The 26,868-nt window shown below is 36.8% G+C and overlaps 1 protein-coding gene across 4 annotated transcripts in view; it reads right to left on the bottom strand.

The window, feature by feature from the left end:
* The window catches only part of PDLIM5 (PDZ and LIM domain 5), a 213,821-nt gene that overhangs the window by 43,378 nt on the left and 143,575 nt on the right, over positions 1-26,868 (bottom strand). For all 4 annotated transcript variants that reach the window (XM_060147578.1, XM_060147579.1, XM_060147580.1 and 1 more), the window contains one exon: positions 7,863-8,050. In XM_060147578.1, coding sequence (XP_060003561.1) covers positions 7,863-8,050 — 188 coding nt within the window. The remainder of the gene's footprint in view (positions 1-7,862; positions 8,051-26,868) is intronic.

The following is a 26,868-nucleotide window of genomic DNA, read 5'->3' as shown; positions in this document are numbered from 1 at the left end:
ACATTCTCCAGGATAGATCATATCTTGGGTCACAAATCAAGCCTTGGTAAATTTAAGAAAATTGTAATTGTATCAAGTATCTTTTCCGACCACAACACTATGAGACTAGATATCAATTACAGGAAAAAAATCTGTAAAAAATACAAACACATGGAGGCTAAACAATACACTACTTAATAACCAAGAGATCACTGAGGAAATCAAAAAATACTTAGAAACAAATGACAATGAAAACACAATGACCCAAAACCTATGGGATGCAGCAAAAGCAGTTCTAAGAGGGAAGTTTATAGCAATACAATCCTACCTTAAGAAACAAGAAACATCTCAAATAAACAACCTAACCTTACACCTAAAGCAATTAGAGAAAGAACAAAATAACCCCAAAGTTAGCAGAAGGAAAGAAATCATAAAGATCAGATCAGAAATAAATAAAAAAGAAATGAAGGAAACAATAGCAAAGATCTATAAAACTAAAAGCTGGTTCTTTGAGAAGATAAACAAAATTGATAAACCATTAGCCAGACTCATCAAGAAAAAAGGGAGAAGACTCAAATCAATAGAATTAGAAATGAAAAAGGAGAAGTAACAAGTGACACTGCAGAAATACAAAGGATCATGAGAGATTACCACAAGCAACTATATACCAATAAAATGGACAAGCTGGAAGAAATGGACAAATTTTTAGAAAAGCACAACCTCCGAGACTGATCCAGGAAGAAATACAAAATATAAACAGACCAATCACAAGCACTGAAATTGAAACTGATTAAAAATCATCCAACAGGGCTTCCCTGGTGGTGCAGTGGTTGAGAATCCGCCTGCCGATGCAGGGGACACGGGTTCGTGCCCCGGTCTGGGAAGATCCCACATGCCGCAGAGCGGCTAGGCCCCTGAGTCACAATTACTGAACCTGCACGTCTGGAGCCTGTGCTCCACAATGAGAGGCTGCGATAGTGAGAGGTCCGTGCACCGCGATGAAGAGTGGCCCCCACTTGCTGCAACTAGAGAAAGCCCTCTCACAGAAACGAAGACCCAACACAGCCATAAATAAATTAAAATTTTTTAAAAAATTAAAAAAAAATTACCCAACAAACAAAACCCCAGGACCAGATGGCTTCACAGGCTAATTCTATCAAACATTTAGAGAAGAGCTAACACCTATCCTTCTCAAACTCTTCCAAAATATAGCAGAGGAAGGAACACTCCCAAACTCATTCTACACGGCCACCATCACCCTGATACCAAAACCAGACAAAGATATCACAAAGAAAGAAAACTACAGGCCAATATCACTGATGAACACAGATGCAAAAATCCTCAACAAAATACTAGCAAACAGAATCCAACAGCACATTAAAAGGATCATACACCATGATCAAGTGGGGTTTATCCCAGGAATGCAAGGATTCTTCAATATACGCAAATCAATCAATGTGATAAACCATATTAACAAATTGAAGGAGAAAAGCCGTATGATCAACTCAATAGATGCAGCAAGAGCTCCTGACAAAATTCAACACCCATTTATGATAAAAACCCTCCAGAAAGTAGGCATAGAGTGAACTTACCTCAACATAATAAAGGCCATATATGACAAATCCACAGCCAACATCGTCCTCAATGGTGAAAAACTGAAAGCATTTCCACTAAGATCAGGAACAGGACAAGGTTGCCCACTCTCATCACTATTATTCAGCATTGTTTTGGAAGTTTTAGCCACATCAAAGAGAAGAAAAAGAAAGAAATGGAATCCAAATAAGAAAAGAAGAAGTAAAGCTGTCACTGTTTGTAGATGACATGATACTACACATAGAGAATCCTAAAGATGCTACTAGAAAACTACTAGAACTAAACAATAAATTTGGTAAAGTAGGATATAAAATTAATGCACAGAAATCTCTTGCATTGCTATACACTAATTATGAAAAATCTGAAAGTGAAATTAAGGAAACACTCGCATTTACCATTGCAACAAAAAGAAGAAAATACCTAGGAATAAACCTACTTAAGGAGACACAAGACCTGTATGCAGAAAATTATAAGACACTGATGAAAGAAATTAAGGATGATACAAACAGGGCTTCCCTGGTGGCGCAGTGGTTGAGAGTCCGCCTGCCGATGCAGGGGACATGGGTTCGTGCACCGGTCCAGGAAGATCCCAAATGCCGTGGAGCAGCTAGGCCCGTGAGCCATGGCCGCTGAACCTGCGCGTCCGGAGCCTGTGCTCCGCAACAGGAGAGGCCACAACAGTGAGAGGCCCGCGTACCACAAAAAAAAAAAAAAAAAAAAAAAAGATGATACAAACAGATGGAGAGATATACCATGTTCTTGGATTGGAAGAATCAACATTGCGAAAATGACTATACTACCCAAAGCAATCTACAGATTCAATGCAATCCCTGTCAAACTACCACTGGCTTTTTTGACAGAAGTAGAACAAAAAATTTCACAATTTTTATGGAAACACAAAAGACCCTGCATAGCCAAAGCAGTCTTGAGGGAAAAAAACAGAGCTGGTGGAATCAGGGTCCTTGACTTCAGACTATACTACAAAGCTACAGTAATCATGACAGTATGATACTGGCACAAAAACAGAAATACAAAGCAATGGAACAGGATAGAAATCCCAGAGATAAACCCATGCACATATGGTCACCTTATCTTTGATAAAAGAGGCAAGAATATACAATGGAGAAAAGACAGCCTTTTCAATAAGTGGTGCTGGGAAAACTGGACAGCTACATGTAAAATAATGACATTAGAACACTCCCTACCACCATACACAAAAATAAACTGAAAATGGATTAAAGACCTAAATATAAGGCCAGACACTATCAAACTCTTAGAGGAAAACATAGGCAGAACACTCTATGACAAAATCACAGCAAGTTCCTTTTTGACCCACCTCCTAGAGAAAAGGAAATAAAAAGAAAAATAAACAAATGGGACCTAATGAAACTTAAAAGCTTTTGCACAGCAAAGGAAACCATAAACAAGACGAAAAGACAACTCTCAGAATGGGAGAAAATATTTGCAAATGAAGCAACTGACAAAGCATTAATCTCCAAAACATATAAGCAACTCATGCAGCTCAATATCAAAAAAACAAACAACCCAATCCAAAAATGGGCAGAAGACCTAAATAGACATTTCTCCAAAGAAGATATACACATTGCCGACAAACACATGAAAGAATGCTCAACATCATTAATCATTAGAGAAATGCAAATCAAAACTACAATGAGATATCATCTCACACCAGTGAGAATGGCCATCATCAAAAAATGTACAAACAATAAATGCTGGAGAGGGTGTGGAGAAAAGGGAACCCTCATACACTGTTGGTGGGAATGTAAATTGATATAGCCACTATGGAGAACAGTATGGAGGTTCCTTTAAAAACTACAAATAGAACTACCATATGACCCAGTACTCCCACTACTGGGCATATACCCTGAGAAAACCATACTTCAAAAAGAGTCATGTACCACAATGTTCATTGCAGCTCTATTTACAATAGCCAGGACATGGAAGCAACCTAAGTGTCCATGGACAGATGAATGGATAAAGAAGATGTGGCACATATATACAATGGAATATTACTCAGCCATAAAAAGAAATGAAATTGAGCTATTTGTAGTGAGGTGGATGGACCTAGAGTCTGTCATACAGAGTGAAGTCAGTCAGAAAGAGAAAAACAAATACTGCATGCTAACACATGTATAAGGAATGTAAAAAAAAAAAGGTCATGAAGAACCTAGGGGCAGGATGGGAATAGAGACGCAGACCTACTACAGAATGGACTTGAGGACTCGGGGAGGGGGAAGGGTACACTGGGAGAAAGTGAGCGAGTGGCATGGACATATATACAGTACCAAATGTAAAATAGATAGCTAGTGGGAAGCAGCCGCATAGCACAGGGAGATCAGCTCAGTGCTTTGTGACCACCTACAGGGGTGGGATAGAGAGGGTGGGAGGGAGGGAGACGCAAGAGGGAAGAGATGTGGGGATATATGTATATGTATAGCTGATTCACTTTTTTATAAAGCAGAAACTAACACACCATTGTAAAGCAATTATACTCCAATAAAGACGTTAAAGAAAATAAAAAGTAAAAATAAATAAAAGGTTAAAAAAAATAAAAATGACAAAAAAAAAAACAACAGTAGGCCTGATCTAGCAAAGCACTGCTTATATTCTAATGAATTGGTCATTCTCATTTAGTTTATATAATTAAAGTTAGAAAACTGATGTGCATCAAACATATAGTCCTTCATAACTTTAAGACTGGATTTGTTAAAAAACATCTGACTGTATTTGGTAAGATAGTAATATTTTATATATATACTTGTGTCAAATGAATTAAATTTACCTAAACTGGTATCTATAACCTAAACAGAATCTAGAAAAAATATTATATAGCAAATTAGGGCACCTACATAAACACAGGAACATATTTTTAAACTTATATGATTAAATTTATGAACTTTTTAAGAATATCTATCTACTTATTGTATATAATATGAAGGTTTTGAGCATTAAAAAACCTATTAGACATACAAATATAGTGAATTAAAATATTAGTATAAAATTACAAATCCTCAATTCTGAAAAATATCAAGAAGAATCTCACCTTTTGTGTATTTTTCTAGATCAAGTAAACATTTCTAAAGGGACTACTGCATCTGCATTATGGAAGTATTACCAAAACACAGAGCAAGTAGGCAGTAGTATTCCTAGCTTACTTAAAAACTCAAGCATGGATTCTCACTTCTTTTGTATCTTGATACTTTCATGCAGACTATGAACTTTTTAACACGCTGCATCTGAAAATATTTCTCTCTTTGTCAGTCACCGGCAAGCTTGTGCATGTGTGGTGGTGTACGTTAAAACCACATGCCCGAGAAAAAGAAGAGGATCCAGTCTAAACCATAACACTGTTACATATTCACCTAGTTCCTATTTACCAACTGGCATTACGTTACTGTCTTCTTGAAAGACTTCTGGATACACAGGTTATACTACACCACAAGTGAAATGATCTAAGATTTAAAGTCAGAATTTCAATGGAGGTAATAGAAACCCCGACAGGTTCAGAATACTCTAGTAGGTCTTAAAATTTCAATTAGCCCCTTCAATGCAGTCTTTTTTTTTTTTCGGTTATCATTTCAAAACTAAATTAGTCATCCCAAATAGACAAAAGTATGACTAAAATACTTATTTAAGTAAGTGACTTTCAAACTTTTTCTTAACTATAAAAAATAAGAAATACACTTTACCTGCTGTTCATTTTACCTGCTGATCCAAAATATATGTTAGGACGTGTGTATAGATATTCACTTACATACATATATATAATCTAAAGCCACATTTTCATAACATGATACCTACCCTTAATATGTTAAGATACTTCATATAGTAGAATATTCTGATATTTTCTATTCAATTTCATTTTTTAATGAAAATGCTGGCTATGATTCATTAAACTTTCATAATCAACTAAGCAGGCCACAGACTGCATTTTAGTGATTCTAATCCCATCCTTCCCACTCAACTGTAGGAATTACTTTAAAATGACATTATTAGTGGGGCTTCCCTGGTGGCACAGTGGTTGAGAATCTGCCTGCGAATGCAGGGGACACGGGTTCGATCCCTGGATCTGGGAAGATCCCACATGCCGCGGAGCAACTAAGCCTTGCACCACAACTACTGAGCCCACGTGCTGCAACTACTGAAGCCCGCGCGCCTAGAGCCCGCACTCCGCAACAAGAGAAGCCCCCGCTTGCTGCAACTAGAGAAAGCCCGCACACAGCAACGACGACGCAACACAGCCAAAAATAAATAAATTTTTAAAAAGAAAGAAATGCCTTAAAAATAAATAAAATAAAAATGACATTATTAGTGATAGGCACTCTTGGGTGATGGTAGAAGGGTGGGAGGAATAAAAAATCTTTTTTTTCCTCCTACTTTGCCCACACTAGAGCACAGCTGTGAATTATCAAGAGAAAGACACCTGAAGTTCTCAGTGTGAGAGAAGCACTGCCGCCTGCTTAGCACTTCATCTGAGTCCACACTAGTGCAGTGACTTGCCTTTGTAGCTTTTGCACCCTTTGGTCGGAACTGTCCTTTTCACGGGTGAGTTGTGAAGAACATAAGAACCCATCATGTGACAGTTACCACCTTCTGAATCAAAAGAACTATTCCCATTTGCATTAGGAAGCCCTTGAAACTATTTATCAAAGACTAAGAGTAGATTCTGGGGTGTTGTTTTGTTTTGGGTTTTTTTTGAAATATGGTATACTGTTAGGTAGAGTAGAATAAAATAACTTGAGTGACTGGGAATTCTGTATTTATTTTACAATTTTTACAAAATAGCATAAAATAAGTAACTTTTACATAACATTAGTGCCAGTTTGTGGCACCCAGAGCAAGACAAACAGCAGGAGTTCTGCAAATATTTTCTGATTTGAGCTAAGCATCATGATGTAATTCAACTAAGACTTCACAATGGCAAAACATTTTCTTTCAATAATTAATGCTTTACGTTATATAATGTATAATTTTCTAACCTGCTCTAGTCTTGCTCAAATTAGATTCAGCTATACCTTCTGTAAAAAGATTAGTATTTTAAATGCTAACCATGTGAATCATGATTATAGTTATTTACCTGCTTTGATTATTAAATTAGACTGAGAGAAAGAAGGATTCGATCGCCCTCTTGTGGTAATTTTGCTGTAGTGTATCCTCCAGGAGTTCCACGTCAACTGGAATTTTTTCTTTTTACTCTAGTCAGAGTGGTCTTCTGTCCATAGTTTCTGAATTTCCAAAGGCACTACCTATACTTTCTGTCCTTCACAGTACATATACTTTGTAGCCTCCCTTCAGTTTCTACCTCTGAAATTTAGCCTTTTCCTTGCTCTTTTAGGAAACATTCTCCTGTTCCCTTCCAATTACCATACCAAAAACTTTTTTTATGAAAGTTGCTTCCAGTATTCTAATCACATATGAAATAATTACAGCAACTCTCCATCGACATAGATAAGCTTTAAGTAAATGGAAATAATTAAAAATGTGTGGGGCTAAGGTGTCAGCATTTTTTCCAAGAGGACAGGTGCTAAGTCAATTAATAGTCCAGTAAGGAGGTCAACAAGTTTGAGGGTACGGAGATCAGGAGAGAGAGGACTGTAAATTATCAGTGGCTGGGTAGTAAAAGGAACCTGGACGAGAGATCATTCAGGGAGAGTGTAAAGAGTGTCAAGAGGTAAGACTGAGGGTGGCATCAGCAACATTTAAGTATAGTCCCATCTTCCTCTTAAGAGAGGTACTTTTGTCCTATGACCATAACCTTCATTCATGTTGGGAGAAGCATTTAGTCTCCTTCCATTTTGCAGATCAGAAAACTGAGGGTCAAGGTTAAGTGACTTTATTTAAAGCTCTTTATCTGTAGAAGTGAATGAAAACTCAGGTTTCCAGATGGAGCCCAAGGACAGGAAGTAAAAGAACTTTCTTCAATAATTGTTTGACGGCAGCAAGTGCTTCTGTTGTTACTTTGTATACATGATGAAAACTAAAATGTTTCCAGGGCTAACCTTCCAACAACATAGTTTGTTAATAAGACCCCAAATTTACAATGGAACCCATGCCTCCTGGGTAATCCAGGAAACCAGGCCACGCTCTCAATTCTATAGTTATAAATAGCAAGTGGCAACACACACAGAGAATGTTTATACTGTACCTAGTGCTGTACCTACTTTTCCCAGTCCTTTGTAAATCTTAGATCGTTGAGAATGGGTTTCCCAGAACACATTTTCATAATTATACTTAAATGCAAAAAGCAAGAGATTTCTTGGGCGTAGTACCTGCTTGGTTGGGCCGTTGCCAGCTTGGTGACTTGATGCCGCCGGTGGACCCTAGAGGCTTGAAGGCGGCAGCAGTGGTGAGCCCGGCCACCCCTGGTCTGGCTGAGCCTGGGCTTCCTGGCCCCTCAGGCGTGCTCCCAGCTGCAGCTGCTGCGGTGGCCAGTGGCTGAGAGGGCTCCTGGGCGCTGCTGGAAAGAAAAGAAGGAAACATTTCTGGTGATGTGCTAGCGATCTAACTTAGCAATGATTTGTTCTTTCCTCAATTTATTAAATCTCTAAGGAAAACAAAAATACATATATACACTACCAAACGTAAAATAGATAGCTAGTGGGAAGCAGCCGCATAGCACAGGGAGATCAACTCGGTGCTTTGTGACCACCTACAGGGGTGGGATAGGGAGGGTGGGAGGGAGGGAGACGCAAGAGGGAGGGGATATGGGGCTATATGTATATGTATAGCTCATTCACTTTGTTATACAGCAGAAACTAACACACCATTGTAAAGCAATTATACTCCAATAAAGATGTTAAAAAAACCCAAAACTAATTAATTAACTGATATTTTAAAAAGAAAAACTCTAATACCATGACTGAGGGGCTGCCTTTTTTAAAACAGAAAAAAAGAAAAAGGGAAGGAAAGGAGTCAGACTGCAGTTCTTTCAATGCTTTGGAAATTCTCTTTAAAAAGTTCTACCATGAGAAATGAGCAACTGAAAAACTTATACAGCCAATCCTTTTAAATAAGAAGCTAATTTCCTCTATCTCAACGTTTCAGAAGCGTCATCTAGATTAAAACAATTAATTATTGGAGACTCCCTGATAATTTCTATGAAATGGCACAGATGCTGTTTTCCTCTTCTCCACATTCTTCTAGTATTTTATGAACCAAGCTTCCCTGACATCTTACCAGTCACTCTTTTCACTCACACACTCAGTCACTCATTCATGCAATAAATACTTAAGCACCTACTATATTCCAGACATTGTGTTACACAGTGGTAAACAAAAGACAACATCCACCGCCTAACGCAACATCCAGTGTTCTGTGTTCAGGATTACAGGAAAACAAGAAACAAGTCTGCCACTGTCTTCTTTCAATCAGAGCTATTTGCTTAACAGGTGGAACAGGTGGTTCCAGTTTGATTTAGAAGATCATATGGCTTTTATTATCCCAGTCATTTGTTATTTATACTTATATATCATCATTTCAAAAAAAAATTTTAGGTAGTTCAAATTATAAAATATGCTCTTTGGAATGATGCAATACTATAAGTTTCTCTCAGGTGAAGTATAATAATAGTAACAACAATGACAACAATAATACATACATCCTACTAACTTTTCAACAGAAATTTAGCTACCGCTTGCTAAAAATTCCATGCACAGAAACTCAATTCCTTCAATACCTGAAATCAACAGCTAGAGGAATAGATCAATAAAGATAGGATATTATATAAATGACTTTAGTAAAATAAATAGCCTTAATTATACTGTTAGGTTGAAATTTCAATGCAATTTCAAATGCAATCGTGCCCACTATACTACCAAATGACCAAGATTACCTAATTTTCGCAATGCCTCTTGAACCCTGGGTAACACCTAACAGAGCAGGCCTGAGGCTGCCTATCCTTAGGAAGGCCCGCTGCAAGGCTGCCCTTTGACTGGCTTTTGGCAACTTGGCTGGTAAACAGTTCCCTATGGTCATATAAAAGTTTCTCCGAAAGATAAACAGTGGCGGGCTTCCCTGGTGGCGCAGTGGTTGAGAGTCCGCCTGCTGATGCAGGGGACACGGGTTCGTGCCCCGGGCCGGGAAGATCCCACATGCCGCGGAGCGGCTGGGCCCGTGAGCCATGGCCGCTGAGCCTGCGCGTCCGGAGCCTGTGCTCCGCAACGGGAGAGGCCACAACAGTGAGAGGCCCGCGTACCGCAAAAAAAAAAAAAAAAAAAAAATATATATATATATATATATATATATATACATAAACAGTGGCTCATTGTGCCTAAACTATACCAACAATGTGGTTTATGATAAACCCCTGCTTTCCTTTTGAGAGTCTGGGGTTTGGGTATGAACAAGGCACAGCGTGCCTACACGACAAGCCCCAATGAAATATGTCTTAGGTACTTAGTTTCTGAAGAGCCTCTCTGGTAGAGAACACTTTGCACGTCTTCTCATAACTCACTGCTCTAGGAATCCACGCATCCTGTATGACCTCACTGGGACAGGACTTCTGGACACTTGAGCCTCCTTTCTTCTGGACTTGGTCCTATGCGCCTTTCTCCTTGCTGATTCTGCTTTGTACTCTTTCAGTGTAGTAACTCTCCGTCAGGAGCACTACGATGGACTGAGTTCTGTCAAGTCCTCTAGTGAGTCATCACACCTTGGGGTGGGTTCTGGGCACCTCTGACACTAAATAGTTTTGAAAAATTATATTAGAGCTATTTTAACTTTCTTATAATACTGTTCCCTATTACTGTCCCCTCAAATTCAAGTGCAGTAGAGCCATCACCTTCTCCCAACATTTCTAATCAGTTTAATGAAAAACTCACATCTGCTTGATGTTAAAACATACTATACTATGAAAAAAATAAGCACTTGAATAATTTTTATCATAAATAAAAAGTGAAAGATGGTTTACTTAATGGTAGTGCTGAACACAATTCTCAGTAAAGATGACACACTAAATAATATTAATAGAAACAGGGTTTAAATGTTATAGGTCAGTCCTTATAAAAGATTTGTGAGGGACAGGTTATTTTACTTCTCTAAGCCTCAGTTACCTAAACTTTAAATGGGGATAATGCTTTGCTCATAAGAATTCCGGGAACTTAATTAAGATATTTATGTACAAAGTACTTAACCATACTCTAGGACACAGAATATGAGCTTAACATATGAAAAAGATAATTAATGTATTCAAATAATAAAGACTTATTTTCAATATTTTTACACATTACAAACAAATTATTTTTGAAAGTAACAGAGAAGTATACACCATTTTAATTCTAGGGTTAATTACTCATGAGGATTTGAAAAATAAAAACAACTAATAATCCATATAGCCACAATTCTGAAAAGAGAATTCATGACCAAGCAATACTGGAATTTACAGATGAAACACAGAATCTGAAAATAATAATAAAACCCAAATCATCATTTAATGTGTAATAACCTGAAATCATTAAAATTTAATTACAGGAGAGTTGCCAACTTACTTAGAAGAAAGTGACCAGGACGACAGGAAATCAATGCCAAGTCTAGTGAAGTCAGGTTGAGGGAACTGGTTAACTGGCCCATGGTATGAAAGAAACTCAGAAGAAGCATAAGACTAATGCTCAAATATCTGACATGTGGATTCACTCTATATGGCTATGCTCTCTCTGTTTGCTGAATGTTGAGTCAAATCTATGGTGAGATAGACTAGGTTCAATAAAAGGAAGTATTTCCTAATATGAAAAATCATCCAAAGGAAACACTTTCCATGAGAGGTTTGTTTCCAGAAGGCACTTCACAAAAGATGGAGATGCTGTAGACCAGACCCAACCATTTAGAGAGTAGAGGACTAAGTTACAGGTCAGCCTGACATTTGAAGCCTTCTAAGATAGAGCTACAATCTATCTGTTCAGTCATATCTCCTACCACTCTGCTACACAAACTATATTCTTGCCATAGCTCCTTTCTGTCCACAGCTCTACATCTTTGCCAGGCTCTACATGGAAGGTGCTCCCCCACTCTCCCTCTGCACCTGTCCAAACCTTATCCATAATTAGCAATAGGAGCAGTAGCACAATAATACCCATCATGCATTGTGCACTACGCTAAGCAATTAACATATTTTATTTAATCACTCAATCTCCTAGAAGTAAAGACACCCCTTGCTTCAATGCATGGCAGATATTAGCTGCATGGCATAAAGCTACATTTCAATTTGTAATAGCTACGTTTTTTCTTAATTAATAGTAACTTCTTTATGTATCTTGTCTCCTCTACTACATTATAAACTATTTGAGGTTGGTGCATTTATTGTGACCTTGATATGTTACTTAAACTTGGTAAATTTCCTCATTTGTAAAATGAGGTTAAAATACTTTTAGGAACACTCCTACACTGTTGGTAGGAATGTAAATTGGAGCAGCCACTACGGAGAACAGTATGGAGGCTCCTACAAACAGTTACCATATGACCCAGCAATCCCACTCCTGGGCATATATCTGGAAAAGACGAAAACTCTAAAGATACGTGTACCCCAATGTTCATAGCAGCACTATTTACAATAGCCAAGACACAGAAGACACCTATGTGTCCATCAACAGATGAATAGATAAAATAGGTGGCGTATACATACATACACACACACACACACACACATTGGAATATTACTCAGCCATAAAAAGAATGAAATACTGCCATTTGCGGCAACATGGATGTACCTGGAGATTATCATGCTAAGTGAAGTAAGTCAGACAAAGAAATACAAATATATGATAACACTTATATGTGCAATCTAAAAAAAAGATGCAAATGAACTTATTTACAAAACAGAAACAGACTCACTGACTTAGAGAACGAACTTATAGTTACGATGGGGGATGTGTGTGGGGGGAGGGATAGACTGGGAGTTTGGGATTGACATGTACACACTGCTATATTTAAAAACAGATAACCAACAAGGACCTATTGCATAGCACAGGGAATGGTGCTCAATACTCTGTAATAACCTAAATGGGAAAACAATTTGAAAAAGAATAGATACATGTATTTGTATAACTGAATCACTTTGCTGTACACCTGAAACTACCACATTGTTAATCAACTGTACTCCAATATAAAATAAAAATTTTAAAAGAATGAAAAAATGCCATTTGCAGCAACAAAAATGGACCTAGAGATTATCATACTAAGTGAAGTAAGTCAGACAGAGAGGGGCAAATATCATATGCTATCACTCGTGTGGAATCTAAAAAAAAGATGCAAATGAATTTATTTACAAAACAGAAATAGACTACACAGACATAGAAAACAAACTTATGGTTAACAAAGGGGAAAAGGGCAGGGGGGATAAATTAGGAGTTTGGGATTAACAGATACACACTACTACATATAAAATAAACAACTAGGACCTACTGTATGGCAGTAGAGATAATACGTGTAACACATGTAAGGTATTGAGCACAGTGCTGAGCAGAGTATATGCTCAAGAAACGCTATTATCTTGTAATATCTAGCTAGGATATCCAGGAATAAATACATTCATCAAATAAACATCCTCCATCTGTACTAATAATTCTGCTTCTAAATGTAGTTTGTAGATAGTTCTGGTCCAGGATTTTGAGACCAGGTACAATCCTGCTTCCTCAATTTTAAATAACACAATATTTCTTAAAATTCCCATGGACTATAATTCATAAGCAAAAAAAGTTTTCATTTTTTTTATTGTATCCTTTGTACATAGTCTTGTATATATCCTCTCCCAAAAGGCCTAAGATGTTTACATCTTAAACAGTACTCTTTAGACACAAAGAGTGTGCAGATTATAAAGAATTTATAAAAATCTAAGTTATAAGCAAGAAAGTTCTTCCATTTACATTTATATTCAGGATTGGTCAGTAAAGTTAATCTCTGGGGAAACAGAGCTCTATCAACTTAAAATATTTAATGTAGTAATGGGAAGATATTAGGTTTTATCTAGACAATCACATATTGGAATATATGATGTATAGGTCTCTAAAAATCCCATGTCTTTTTTTCTAATTTTTAACTGTTAGCTACTATTTAAAGAAAATACATAAACATTAGGTATCATATACTAAAGATTAAAAAATTAGTAAAGCCACTGGCTATGTAATTTTATATTTGGGAAGAAAATGTTATCAGTAATCACTAACAGCAAAATATTTCAAATTGATGACTAATTTATTAATATAATATGTCATGAATACTTAGATTGGTATCTTATTTCTGAAGTAGTGACTCACATATATTTTTTCTAAATTTAAATTGTTTAAGGTATACCTAAATTCTAAACAAAATTAAAATGCTTTCTGAAAGATTCTAGTGAGGAAATCAGAGCAAATCCGTAAATACTGTTGGCTAATACCACAGAAGCTAACAATCAAATATGGCTATTTTCACTAGTCTGCCAAATAAACAAGCACTGAAATAAAATGTTAAATTAATATGACTTCCATCTCAAGAATACTAAAGATTCTGTTTCATATTTAAAAAACTGAAAATGGAGAAAAACATACTGACAGAGCAAAGGTTTCTTTTCAAAACTGAGCTAATGAGGACAAAAGAAAAACGAAGAGAAGTTAACTTTGTGTCAGCAACCTGATTTATCTTGAGTTTACATTCTTTTCCCACATTTGTTTAACTATTACAACAAATCAATTTCAGCTGCAGATTGGGAACAGTTGGAAAGTTCAAGTCTATTTTCAAAGGAAAATCTCTGTTCAAAGAATAATCTGGAGGTAACTTTTATTCTAATTACACATTTAAATGTTTTTTAAAAAGCCAGCTGTACATTGCAGGTTTAATTATCAGTGTTTACACTACACAGTTTTTAGCTAAAGTTTTACAAAAATTGATATACATAGATTCTGAAGTAGTAGAAAAGGAGTATTTCTGGAAGGTCATAATTATAAACAACTTTTAATTTCAATAGAATTCTCCTGTCAGAACTCTATGAAAGGACCTAGATGTATAGAGCAGTCATGAGTCTCCTTTGTTCCAGAATCCTATTTACAAGAAAATTTTTTGTATTTTCCTAAGCAAAATTCTTTAAGTTTGACGTTTTGTATCAAAATTCAACATGTTAAATATACTATAATAGAAAGGCACAATTCTGGTATTATACTACACTTTATTATAATTTTAAAGATTACTGTTATACAAAAGCAAACATCAGAGATAAAATACCTCTGACATTAACCCAACTGCTCTTTTGGTACTCCTCTCACTGAAGTGGCAAGGTCTCCTCAGGAAACCCTGCACTCCAGCTTTGCAGAATGCCAACTAGCTTACCTTGTTGAGAACCATTTTCCTTTCCCAAATATCGAAACGTATTTAGTTTGTGCCTACTGCTGTTAATAAAAAGTAATGTAAATGACTACTAACACTTCCTCTAGAAGTGGGTGCATGGATGAATATTCAGTTAGGCCATAAGTACAGGCATACCTTTTTTTCAAAAACAAAAAGTTTATTTAAACAATAAGACACCTGACTTGAAGGAAAAACTATCTAGGATTCATTTCTTTTAGAGTAAATTTTCCTGCTTACAGATTGCCTTACATGTAACAACTACATACAAAAAAGTTATAAAACTGTCCTCAGTTTTACAATGATAAATGAAAAGCATTAAAATTCTCCAATCAAACAAGGTATGCCAGGAGTTTTATGTTGTTCTTTTTCTGTTAAAACAGGGAGAACAAAATAACTTACTGGAATATAAAGCTAAAAGCTGAATGAGCATGGTACTAATGGAGAAAGGGAGTATTTTCTCATAATCAGCATCTTTCCCCATCCCATCTCCATTTGATGTCAATCAATGCTTAGAGCATTCCATTAGGTTCTCAAAGGAACCTTTTATTCCAAGGGTAGTTAGTAACCTGTCTTTGTACAGACTTAGCCCTGACAATGTAATATTTCTGCCCATTTAACAATCACAATTCCACAAGTATAAAATAATTTCGGGTATATTTTTTCTTGGAGCAAAATGTACAATGACCTCTTGTACATTTTGCTGTTTGTCCCCCTGTTTTAATCTCCCTTAAAAGTAATCTAGAATTATACAGGGACACCTCATTTTATTGCACTTTACTGTGCTTTGCACACATTGCATTTTTTTTTTAACAACTTGAAGGTTTGTGGCAACCCTGCAACAAGCAAGTCTATTGGCATCATTTTTCCAAAAGCATTTGCTGCTAACTTAGTGTCTCTATGCCATAATTTGGTAATCCTTACAATATTTCAAACTTTTTCATTATTATTATATTTGTTAATGGTGATTGGTGATCAGTGATCTTTCATGTTACTACTGCAAAAAGATTATGACTCACTGAAGGCTCAGATGATGGTTAGCATTTTTAAGCAATAAAGTATTTTTAAATTAAGATATATACATTAACTTTAGACATAATGCTATTGCACACTTAACAGAATACAATATAGTGTGAACATAACTTTTATATAAATATACTGGGAAACCAAAAAATTTGTGACTCACTTTATTGCATTATTTACCTTATTGCAATGGTTTGGAACCAAACCCGTAATATCTCCGAGGTATGCTTGTAATTAAGTATAATGAGAATATCCATAACAGTGGGTAGGACACAAACACATGATCAACAGGCAGCCTGTGTCATATCATGCTTTTACGAATTATAGTCACAGTTGTACCCTCTGTCATTAATTTTATGTTCTGTCAGAAATAATATAGTCATTTCATTAAGATTATACCTTTAGTAAATATTTAAGATATTTTTATTTTTATGTTATACCTAATAATTTTAGCATAATTGTTAAGTTTAGGAGAAAAATTCATTTTTGTGTTTCAGTATTTCCCAGATATGGAGAAAATTAAGTTGTTTGCCCACATAAAACCTTCATATCTACGAGCTATAAGATAGTAGCCAATCAAAACCAATTATTTTATTATTCTTTTTCATTTTTTCAAAAGGTATAAAGGTATGTTTTATTAAACATTTAACTCTTCTCATATAGCAACATCCATGCAAGAAAAAACAGGGTTCTACTCTAAGTTAAATACTTGTACTATTACTCGTAATTTCATACCAAATACCAAATGTGCTAATAAAAGATGTCACAAAGGATTAAAAGGCAAGTTAATAATCATACAAAATAACATGCTTGTGCATTATCACTGCATTGAAATTACAGTTAATTTAAAACTGGACACAAATGAGCTCTAGGATTTTCTCATCTGGGCTGTTAATATGACACTTCAGCGTTAGAGAAAGCAGTACCTTCCACAGCAAACCACCCCTTGTGACATCCGCTCTCCCAGTACCTGGTTTTCTTAACATGGACAGAGCCAGTTGATTTCCTCGAGGGCTGGAGATACGAAAAAGCTAAAGGCTTGGAAACAGGGCTGATGCAAAGTGCATCCAGGAGTGAGTGATATTTTTCAGGACTGGAGAGCCTGGTGAGCATTCAGAAAGAGTTTTAAGTTGAAAAATCACACTACCAAGTGCAGAAAGTATGTAGTTTTTACAGTTTATGATTTGAAACATTTCCAGAGAAAGAGAGAGATAGGGACAGAGACAGAAAGAACAAAGAAGTGGAAAGAGGACGAAGAGAAAAGTCTATTATGTTATTCTACTCATTAATACAGAATTGATTAAATTTTCACCAAAACTGATCAAGGCAATCTTCTGGAAAGCATTTAAAGCTATGAAGACTACTATAACTTATGTAAAAACAAAACCCCACAACAATAAAAAGGTTTTTACTATTTTTATAGGAGAAAGGGATATTAGAATAGTTAGGCTTTAGATCAACCTCAAACATAACCAGTTAGTAGGAGAAGGTAAAACCAACAGAAACTTAAAATACCTATTTATAATGGATTCTGTTTCAGATATAGAGATTAAAAATGATAATAAGGCACACAAAATGCAACAATCCACACAACTGAGAAATATCATAGATAAATGGTGGTAATGAAAAGACATAAAAGGATAATTTAAAGAAAAATCAGTAATAAACACTGTGGGATATATCCGCAACCTAGAAAAAATGTCCCCGATACAATTAAGATCTCACAATAGGGCTGTGACTATTTCAAATGGGTAAGTTTTCTCAGAGGTGAGTTGTAAGACAGTGAAAAGTGCTGGGTTCACATGAGACGCACATTGTACACGCAGTTCTACCTGGTTTTTGCAGCAAGAACAGCAGACACAGTAGCGGCTGCGCTGCTCAGAACGGCAGCACTATATCTAGCAGGAGAAGACAAGGTAGGCAAGTTTCGAGACCCTTCCAAAGAACTTGTCGCCACATTTCTTGTGGAGCTGCTTAAATTAATCAGTAGAGAAAGAAAAACAGAGGAGAAGAACAAAAAGGAAAGTGAGAAGAGGTAGCATAATAGAGATAAGATAGCAGCCATGCTATATTAATATTTAGATTTTATAAAGGTGTGACATGTCACAAGTGTAAAAGGAGCTTGGGTCCTTTATTTACTGTTGCCAGGATTTCTCTCAGAAATTCAAATCTGATACATAATCCTCCGTAAAACTGATGTTCTGAACATACAAACTTTCTTTGAATGTTTTTAAGTTCACTGTCTCTAATCCTATTTATAATGAAATCAGTATAACAACACACATTTGAAGACTGATTTGTCAACAACTAAGTAGAAACTAAATCCAAACATGAAGTGTGAATTTCCGTAAGCAGAGAAAGAAGGAAGGTTATGTTAATTTTTTCAAAAAAGTCTCTACATAAAGAGTTTTACCTTAGAGATGATATACACCCAGAGCCTCACATTTTAATGAGACTTGTGTTTTCAAGAGAAGCAGGTACAACCAGCTGCCTATTCAAAAGCAGCAATATGTATTAATATGGACAAGAAATAACTTTAAAATACTGAGAGTAAAACTATTTGGGGATGGCAGGCACCTTTGTAAAATAAACAGTAGTTACAGTGAATATGACTAAAAGATCACCTTCTCTGCTGACACGCTGCATTTCTATTTTCAGTTAGCCCTGTAAAGATTCAAAGATGCTGGTATGAAATTTTATCTTCAGAATTCTTATTACTTAAAATAATAATTAGTTTCCTTTGGTCTTTTAGAAAAGGTCGTACACCTAGACAGGACTTGACACTCCATCATTAGGACTGCAATGATTTTCAAGTCTGGTTATCAAATTGGAATTTGAGAATTTCTTTTTTATTAAGTAAAAAGAAAGTCTAAAATGCATGGGGTGAAATCTGTGTCTCCTTCATTTATGAGTGCAACTTCTTAATGAACATCCTCACTACACTACGATCACCTTTTCCAAAATTTGGTGACAATGGCCACCTCCAAAACAAAGTAATTATGTACCAAACTCAACCCAGGCTAATGAGAGCTCAGATGTCTAAAACTGTGAGGGTTGACATAAGTCTCTTCTCCCTGTCAGAAGAATCTGATAATCCATTATTCCTAGTTCCACTGGCTACAATTTTATAAACCATTAGAAGACAAATTTAAAAAACAGTGGCAAGCCACTAAATATATATATATATATATAATATATATATTATATATATATATACACACACACACACAGAATTAAGTATAATTTTTTGGTAAGTCTATAATTTAACTGAACTCTACAGCTATGTTTTAACTGTTGTGAATGGCTAGAAGATAAAGAATGGGGGCTGAGAAAGAGAAAAGAAAGATGTTATCAGTGGCAGAGCAGGGGAATATGAGTGTCATGCCAAGTGGAAGAATAAAGTTATCAATGACACAACTTTGAGTTTCTCAATTACTCTGCATCTTTGAGGCAATGGCTACTATTTGAGGGAAGTAATGGTGAATAATAATGAGAAACTGAAGTCTATAAAAAAGTCAGCTAAAAAAAATAAATCAGCTAAATTATCCTTCTGTAAAAAGAAAAGGAAACTAATGAATTTCTTTTATCATATTGTATCACAAATAATAATATAAAAAGACTCAGTATCAGCAGAGTCCAGAAAAATCTCACAAGAAGAATTAACCAGAATACCTTTAGAATATCTGGGCAACTGGAACACATAATCTCTATCACTCTTTTTTTAGAGGGGAATGCTCTAATTCAGTAAAGCAGACTTATGTCAAACTTAAGGAAGCTGACTTTCCAAATCACAGTGAATAAACAAAAGGCACAGATTTCCTGACACTAAAACTTAGAATCTAAACAAAAAATTAAAAATGTAAAAGCGGTGTAAAGCAGTGTTCCAAAGCTGAGGCCAAGCTTTGTCTATATATTAGTGATGTCAGTTCTGTAATCTATGATCCCTTTTTCCTTTTTAGTCAAACAGTTTTAGTATTTTAATTTCACCACCAGCATTAAAATTTAGACATACCAAGAGGAAAAAACTCTACCTAGGATATGTAGTTACTTTAGAAAGTGTGGCTACTTGGCTACCAATATGTAAAACCTGAGGAGTTGCAGGTGGGTGAGGTCCGCTCTCAGGTAGATCTTCCAGAGAACTGTCAAACCTGAGTTTTCAGAAGTAAAATAAAGGCAGAGGAAATATTAATGAAAAGTATAGACATTTATCATGTATACTACCTTAAAAGTACATTGGTTCATTGTACAATGTACAAAAATCTAGTACATTGCTAGATTTTTTTTTAACTTCATATCTGCATAAGATTAAAACTAATACCAAACACCCTCACCATCACCAAATATGGGCTTTTTTTTCCCCTAATTTTTTAACATGGCGACTTTCATGTGATGAAAGATCATGCTTACAGGGGAAGAAAGGTGGATGGGAATTTCCATCACTGACTATGTGTTTTGCATGCTTCAGGGAAACTTAGGCTCCAAGAAATTAATTAAATTGCCCAATATCATATACCTAGTAAGACTCAATGGAATTTAAAGCAAGTCTACCTGTACAATTTCCACTACGTTATGCTTTCCAGCATCTTGTGGGGCTGAATAGTGCAATACACAGAAGCAACTAGGAATTCCCCTCAAGTCAGATGATGTATTTGCATATCTAATATTATATGGATATTGTTTATCTTGATGTAAGTATTTTATCTAGTCACACAACAAATGTTTACATGCAACTGTGTTGTTTGAATATTATTCACTTTGTTCTTCTGATGTCTCTACCAGTTTTTGTTTTGAATGCCAGAATTAAATTTTAGAACTATTACCAGGTAAAGAAAAGATGAAAAATTCAGTGTTAGGTGCTTGAAGAAAGCACCAAGTATAACACTTTTGGAAGAAAAAAATAAACAGGAAAAACACAAAATTACCCATTATTTTTTAAAAAGCCTGTGGATAAAAAAATAGAATGAGTCTGTCATGTCATTTTCAAATGGAAAATGTAGCACTAAGATAAAGAAATAGAAAAGAAGGGGTTATATTCCCATTTTTTATTTAGCGTTGGTCATACCTTTACCAGAGTGTTGAAAAACATGTAGACAACTTAAGAAAAATGTCAAGGTAGAAGTAAAACATCATTTAAGAGGCAGAGTAAAAAAAGTTAAACAAATAAGAAATATAAGTACTATAACAGGGGTCAGCAAACTGTGGCTCTCAGGTCAGCCCGCTTCCTATCTGTGTATGGCCTGGGAACTAAGAATGGCCTTCATATTTTTAAGTGTTTTTTTTTAAATTAATTAATTTAATTTATTTTTTATTTTTGGCTGCATTGGGTCTTTGTTGCTGTGCGTGGGCTTTCTCTAGTTGTGGAGAGTGGGAGCTACTCTTTGTTGCGGTGCGCGGGCTTCTCACTGTGGTGGCTTCTCTTGTTGAGGAGCACGGGCTCTAGGCACGTGGGCTTCAGTAGTTGTGGCTCGTGGGCTTCAGCAGTTGTGGCACGTGGGCTCTAGAGCGCAGGCTCAGTAGTTATGGCGCACGGGCTTAGTTGCTCCGTGGCATGTGGGATCTCCCCAGACCAGGGATCTAACCCGTGTCCCCTGCATTGGCAGGCAGATTCTTAACCACTGCGCCACCAGGGAAGTTTCATAAGTGGTTTTAAAGAAATAAAAAGGAGAATATTTCACGACACATAAAAATCTGTATTAAATTGAAATTTCAGCATCCATAAATAAATTTTATAGAACAGAGCCAGGTTTGTTCACTTACATATGTCTCGGCTACTTTCATAAAACATGGAGAGTTGGGTAGTTGCAACAGACCATATGACCCACAAAATTTATTATATTTACTATCTGGCTTTTTTACAGGAAAAGTTTGCTGCCTCCTGTCATAGAGAATAATATTTCCATACAGCTATCAGAGTGAACTTTTAACACACAAATCTGATCCTGTCTGGTTCTTAGATACTTCCAGCACTGCTCTAAGGACAGCTGTGATCCTGGGCTCCCTACTCGCCAGCCTTTCTTATGGAGCTTTCTCTTTGGCTTGCTCCAGTCCAACTGGTCTTCCATCTCTTCTTAAACAGGCCAAACTTCTTCTCACCTCAAGGCCTCTGCGGAGTCTATTCTCACTTTCTATACCCACCTCTCTGCCACACCTTTACTATGCTAATTCTTAAGTATCCTTCTGGCCTCAGCTTAAATATCACCTCCTCAGGGAGGCTTCCCTGATTCCCCACCTTAAGGTTGCCCACGTCATACACTTTCATACTACCCTGTACTTTTTCTTCACAGAATTTGTTATTATTACAATTATACAATTTGTGTGCTTATTTGTTTGAATCTGGACTCCCTCGCTAGAGTAGAAGCCCCCTGAGGTCAGGGACAGTTATGTTTACTGGTATAACAAAGTGCTTACCACACAGTAAACAACAACTATTTGCTGAATAAATGCATGAAAGAAACTTATTGTTTTCAAATACAGACTCACTCACAATACACACGTATTTCTCAGAACATATTTGTACCTTCTAGAGACTGTTTCCCAATTCAGGTGAAACAGGTATTACTGCTTAAGAATTGATATGAGATCAACCTCAAAGAAGTGACTAGAACTCCAAAAATACCTTTTAAAATGTCCTTTAAAATATAAAGAAGTATGAGTATCTTGGAAAAAAGAAAATACAGTTATAAAGAATTATCAATACCTATATATTAATATATAATGAGGACAGGTAAGAAAAAAGAGTGAATTGGAGAATTTGAGTTTTCCAACACCTCCACAAACTAGGTTGATTGGAAAAGTGAATGCCACTTGAGAATAAAGTTCATATAATTCATGAGATACCTTTGAAAGCCAGATCTCCAAGTTTCCAAACAAATGCACTTGGGAGGTTTCCCATGTGTTACACACACACTGATTACCTATTCCTTTGCTTAGCCAATACTAGACTTAAGAAAATCTAAAATTACCTCATTTAATATGGAACAGACATCAATATCTATTCTCATTGTCATTCCTTAATATTTATTCTTTTTAGGGTTGGAAGAAGCTCTGATTAATAGCACCTCTGCAGCAGCCAGACTTTCTGCTTTGTCTATTACTTGAGTTTCCATTTCTCACCAGAGAGAGGTATGAAGACTTCCCAGATATATCTGGAGAGTTGGGCTTGCAGCCTTTTGGCCTGCTTTTCTTAGGAAAAATGAACAAAAAGCTATTTGTGCATTATCTCTCTCTGCAGTTGTGCCTTTCTTGGCATAATCTCCGCACTGAGTCTTTGTACACTTTTCCGTGGGGAAATCGGGGACCCATGTTAGCTATCTGCCCAGGCAAAGCAGGCGTGAGGCTGCCCACCTTATTAACTTACCAACCTGACCATCCTGCAGGACCAGCGTGAGGAACTCTCTATCCACCGGTCCTGACAACTGTCAAAGAGCAACATCCTTATGCTGTGGACTCTAGCTCCTCCCTTTTTCTCAGGGGCCTCAATTAATCAATCTCTGTTTCTCTCACTTTCTCCAGTTCCCCACTGCAGGCTTTATAGAAAGCATCCCCATTCAAAAATGCTCTTAAAACAACAACAACAACAAAAGTACCTTCACCTTCTATTTTCCAACTCACCTTAACATTCATACTCTGTGAAATAACCATTTACTCACGTAGTCTCCATCTCCTCACCTGCCTGCCCCTCTTCCACTGCCTCTCTGGGGCTCACTCCCCAACCCCTAGAGAGCCATATCCTTGCTGAGGTCACAAGTGACCTCTCTGGGGCTAAATTCAATCGACAATTTGCATTCCTCATTTTCTTTTTATTGTGGTAAAAAACACAACATAAAATTTATCATCTTAGCTATAACGAAAAACAATCTGAAAAAGAATATGTACAACTGAATCACTTTGTTGTACACCTGAAACTTGAATACGACATTGTAAATCAACTATAATTCAATTTTAAAAAACTTACCATCTTCACCAATTTTAAAGGTACAGTTCAGTAGTGTTAAGTATAGTCACTGTTGTGAAACAGATCTCCAGAACTTTTTCATCTTGCAAATCTGAAACTCTATACCCATTAAATAACAACTCCCCTTCCCTCCTTCCCCCAGCTCCTGGTAACCACAATTCTGCTTTCTGTTTCTATGAATCTGACCACTGTAGATACCTCACACAGGTGGAAACATACTGTTTCGTCTTTTGGGGTTCATTCCTCATTTCACTTAGTCTCAACATAGGACCCAACTGACAACGCCTTCTCTTCTGCCGTCTTCTGTGCTCTGACCCTGTCTCTACACTTGTCTATTTCTAGTACTATTTCACTGGCTATTCCTGGTGGCAGGATGGTAAAACGCAGCATCAGTAATAGAATTTCAAAATGTTAATTTGGCTCATCCATATTTTGATGGAATGACATCCAAACTACGTAAGGATAAATTCTTCCCAAGGGCTAAGCTTGAGAAAGAATGCAGAAACTTTCCTTTGCACTATGAAAACTTCAAGTCTCCAGCTACAAATTTCAGTGCTTTGTCACTTTCCACACCAATGTCACAAAATAATCAAAGAAAGGGACTTATTGCATCCCTACATGGCAGGTTTTCAATAAGAGAAATTCAGATATCTTAAAATATGTATTTTATAGCAGGTAAAGGAGGAAAATGACAACAGGTTGTTGTTGGTATTTTCACTCTTCCACAAAGCAAACATTCACGGAATAATACTGCTAAGCAGAAAGTGGAATATACCAGGATCGTGGTTGTATTTTGTGCTTTTGGGGTTCACTGGTATAGCAAAGCTATTTATTTTAGCCAAGGAAACTGCTTGCCGTCAGGGAAAATGGGTATCTTCCACTGGCTTCCTGACAATAAATATGGTGAGTGCGTTCACTTGTAACTACAATCTCCCCTTTGGAAAATTAAAAAAACTAAACCTCAGTGGGAAATTTCTGATGCTCTTAATCACAAGCTAAATTTACTAATTAACTCCAACAGCCTTTGTTTCTTTAGCAGCCTAAAAACATTATTTGAGCCTGCTAGTTCTACAGGTATTATAAATGGCATCTTGAAGAGAATATAAAAATCAGCAAGTAGGCGCCTCCTTGATTTGCACATGGAGGGGACGAGGGGACTAAGTATCAGAGGTTAAAAGAAGATTATGAAGTAAATAATAATATCACCTCAATAAATAAAATGAGGTTTATTGGGCTTCCCTGGTGGCGCAGTGGTTGAAGGTCCGCCTGCCGATGCAGGGGACACGGGTTCGTGCCCCGGTCCGGGAAGATCCCACATGCTGAGGAGCATCTGGGCCCATGAGCCATGGCCGCTGAGCCTGCGCGTCCGGAGCCTGTGCTCCACAACGGGAGAGGCCACAGCAGTGAGAGGCCCGCGAACCGCAAAAAAAAAAAAAAAAAATGAGGTTTATTTTTTGTGAGAGCAAAAGAAAAGGACTGGCTCAGAGAAACTTCTCTTGGAGCTTTCTAATTTACCGATGCAAAGAAAAGAGGGAAACCTAAAGGGAGATCCTGAAGGAACTGGAACTTATTTGTTATGCGGAAAGAATTTGCTCTTTGTCGTTATATCCCATTTTCTTCAGCGCCTTTCAAACTCCGCCTTAGCTTTCACGCATTTCTCTGCTCTTGCCTTCCCGTAATGGGAATTTACGTTATTAAATGTCTAGTCTTAATATGATGTGAACTCTTTAGTTATCTATACTATTCCTTGATCTCTTCAGAGAAAATGTAGTATGGGGTCTAAAGATAAGATAGGTAAAGAATGAGCATATATTTATACTATGTCTATAAAAAATACCAATAAACTATAATGATTTTAAGGTGTAACACCAACTTAAAAATCACTTGTAACAATCCCCTGATAAAAGTATGAGTCCCTCAGTAACAGCAGCGTCCTTACCACTAACCTTAGCTCCTCTCACTGTGCATCATCAGTTTCATCACTGGATCATTTCTATTAGTGATTTCAGTGATTTCTACTAGTTAGGAATAGCTTCTTCTATGGGGCAAAAATCTGCCATTTGCTAGTAGTAATGTAATCTTAACATTACAAAAAGAATTAATATACGATAAAAGTATTTCTCCAAATTCAGATTAAAAGGAAGTATTATTCAACAGTGTTCAGTCAATCTGTTACCAATTTGAAAATATAAATAAATCTGTCTGAATGCCTAGTGTTCAACAGCCACCATTGTGAATCCTTGGAGAAGCCACGTGTCTTGAGAAAACTACCACAGCACCCCATGCCCAGCGAGAATGTCCTTCCAACATTAGACAACAAAAGGCAAGGGCCACATGCTCTCTGGCTAAATACTCTGGATCACACGTGCTGAGCTCTCCCATTCAGTCACTCATTGCGTCCACTCATTCATTCAACAACAAAATATTTGAAGTCCCACTTTACGCCAGGCATATTGCCCACCTGAAGCTCCTCTCATGAAGCTTACAGTCTGGTGTCCACTTCCCTCTAACAGACCACGAGGATCAGCCCATCATACTTTCCATCCCTGTCTACCTGCCACAACCAGAAGTACAGACCCCTTGAGTCGTCCATCACCTCCTGAACTCATTTCTTTACTGTTTTGTGTATCTTCTAATCTGATCCATTTTCCATCCCTCTCAGCCCTCACAAACCCTCTACACCCTCTATACCTTCCTTGTAGTTCCTTCAAACAGAAGTCCCTTTTCTTTCACACTGCATATGTTTATAAACCTGGAGATAGATGTCCTTCTCATTACTGTTTCTGACACCCTCAATCATCTTTGATCCTGCAAAATGCCAAGTCCTTGGAGGCCTGTGTCACCAGACGACACCACTGACTCTGCACCCAGTCACTGTCTTGTCTCGACCTCGCCCACCATTTGCTTGAGCCCCCGGCTCACTGTCTTCCTCTTTACCCCAGTCCAACAATCTTTCTTGATGACTTCAATGTTCTCATGCTGAATCACTG

The sequence above is a fragment of the Lagenorhynchus albirostris genome, chromosome 4 (assembly GCF_949774975.1).
Source record: "Lagenorhynchus albirostris chromosome 4, mLagAlb1.1, whole genome shotgun sequence".
Classification (NCBI taxonomy): domain Eukaryota; kingdom Metazoa; phylum Chordata; class Mammalia; order Artiodactyla; family Delphinidae; genus Lagenorhynchus; species Lagenorhynchus albirostris.
The sequence above is the reverse complement of the archived record's forward strand: the minus strand, read 5'-3'. Positions and strand labels throughout refer to the sequence as shown.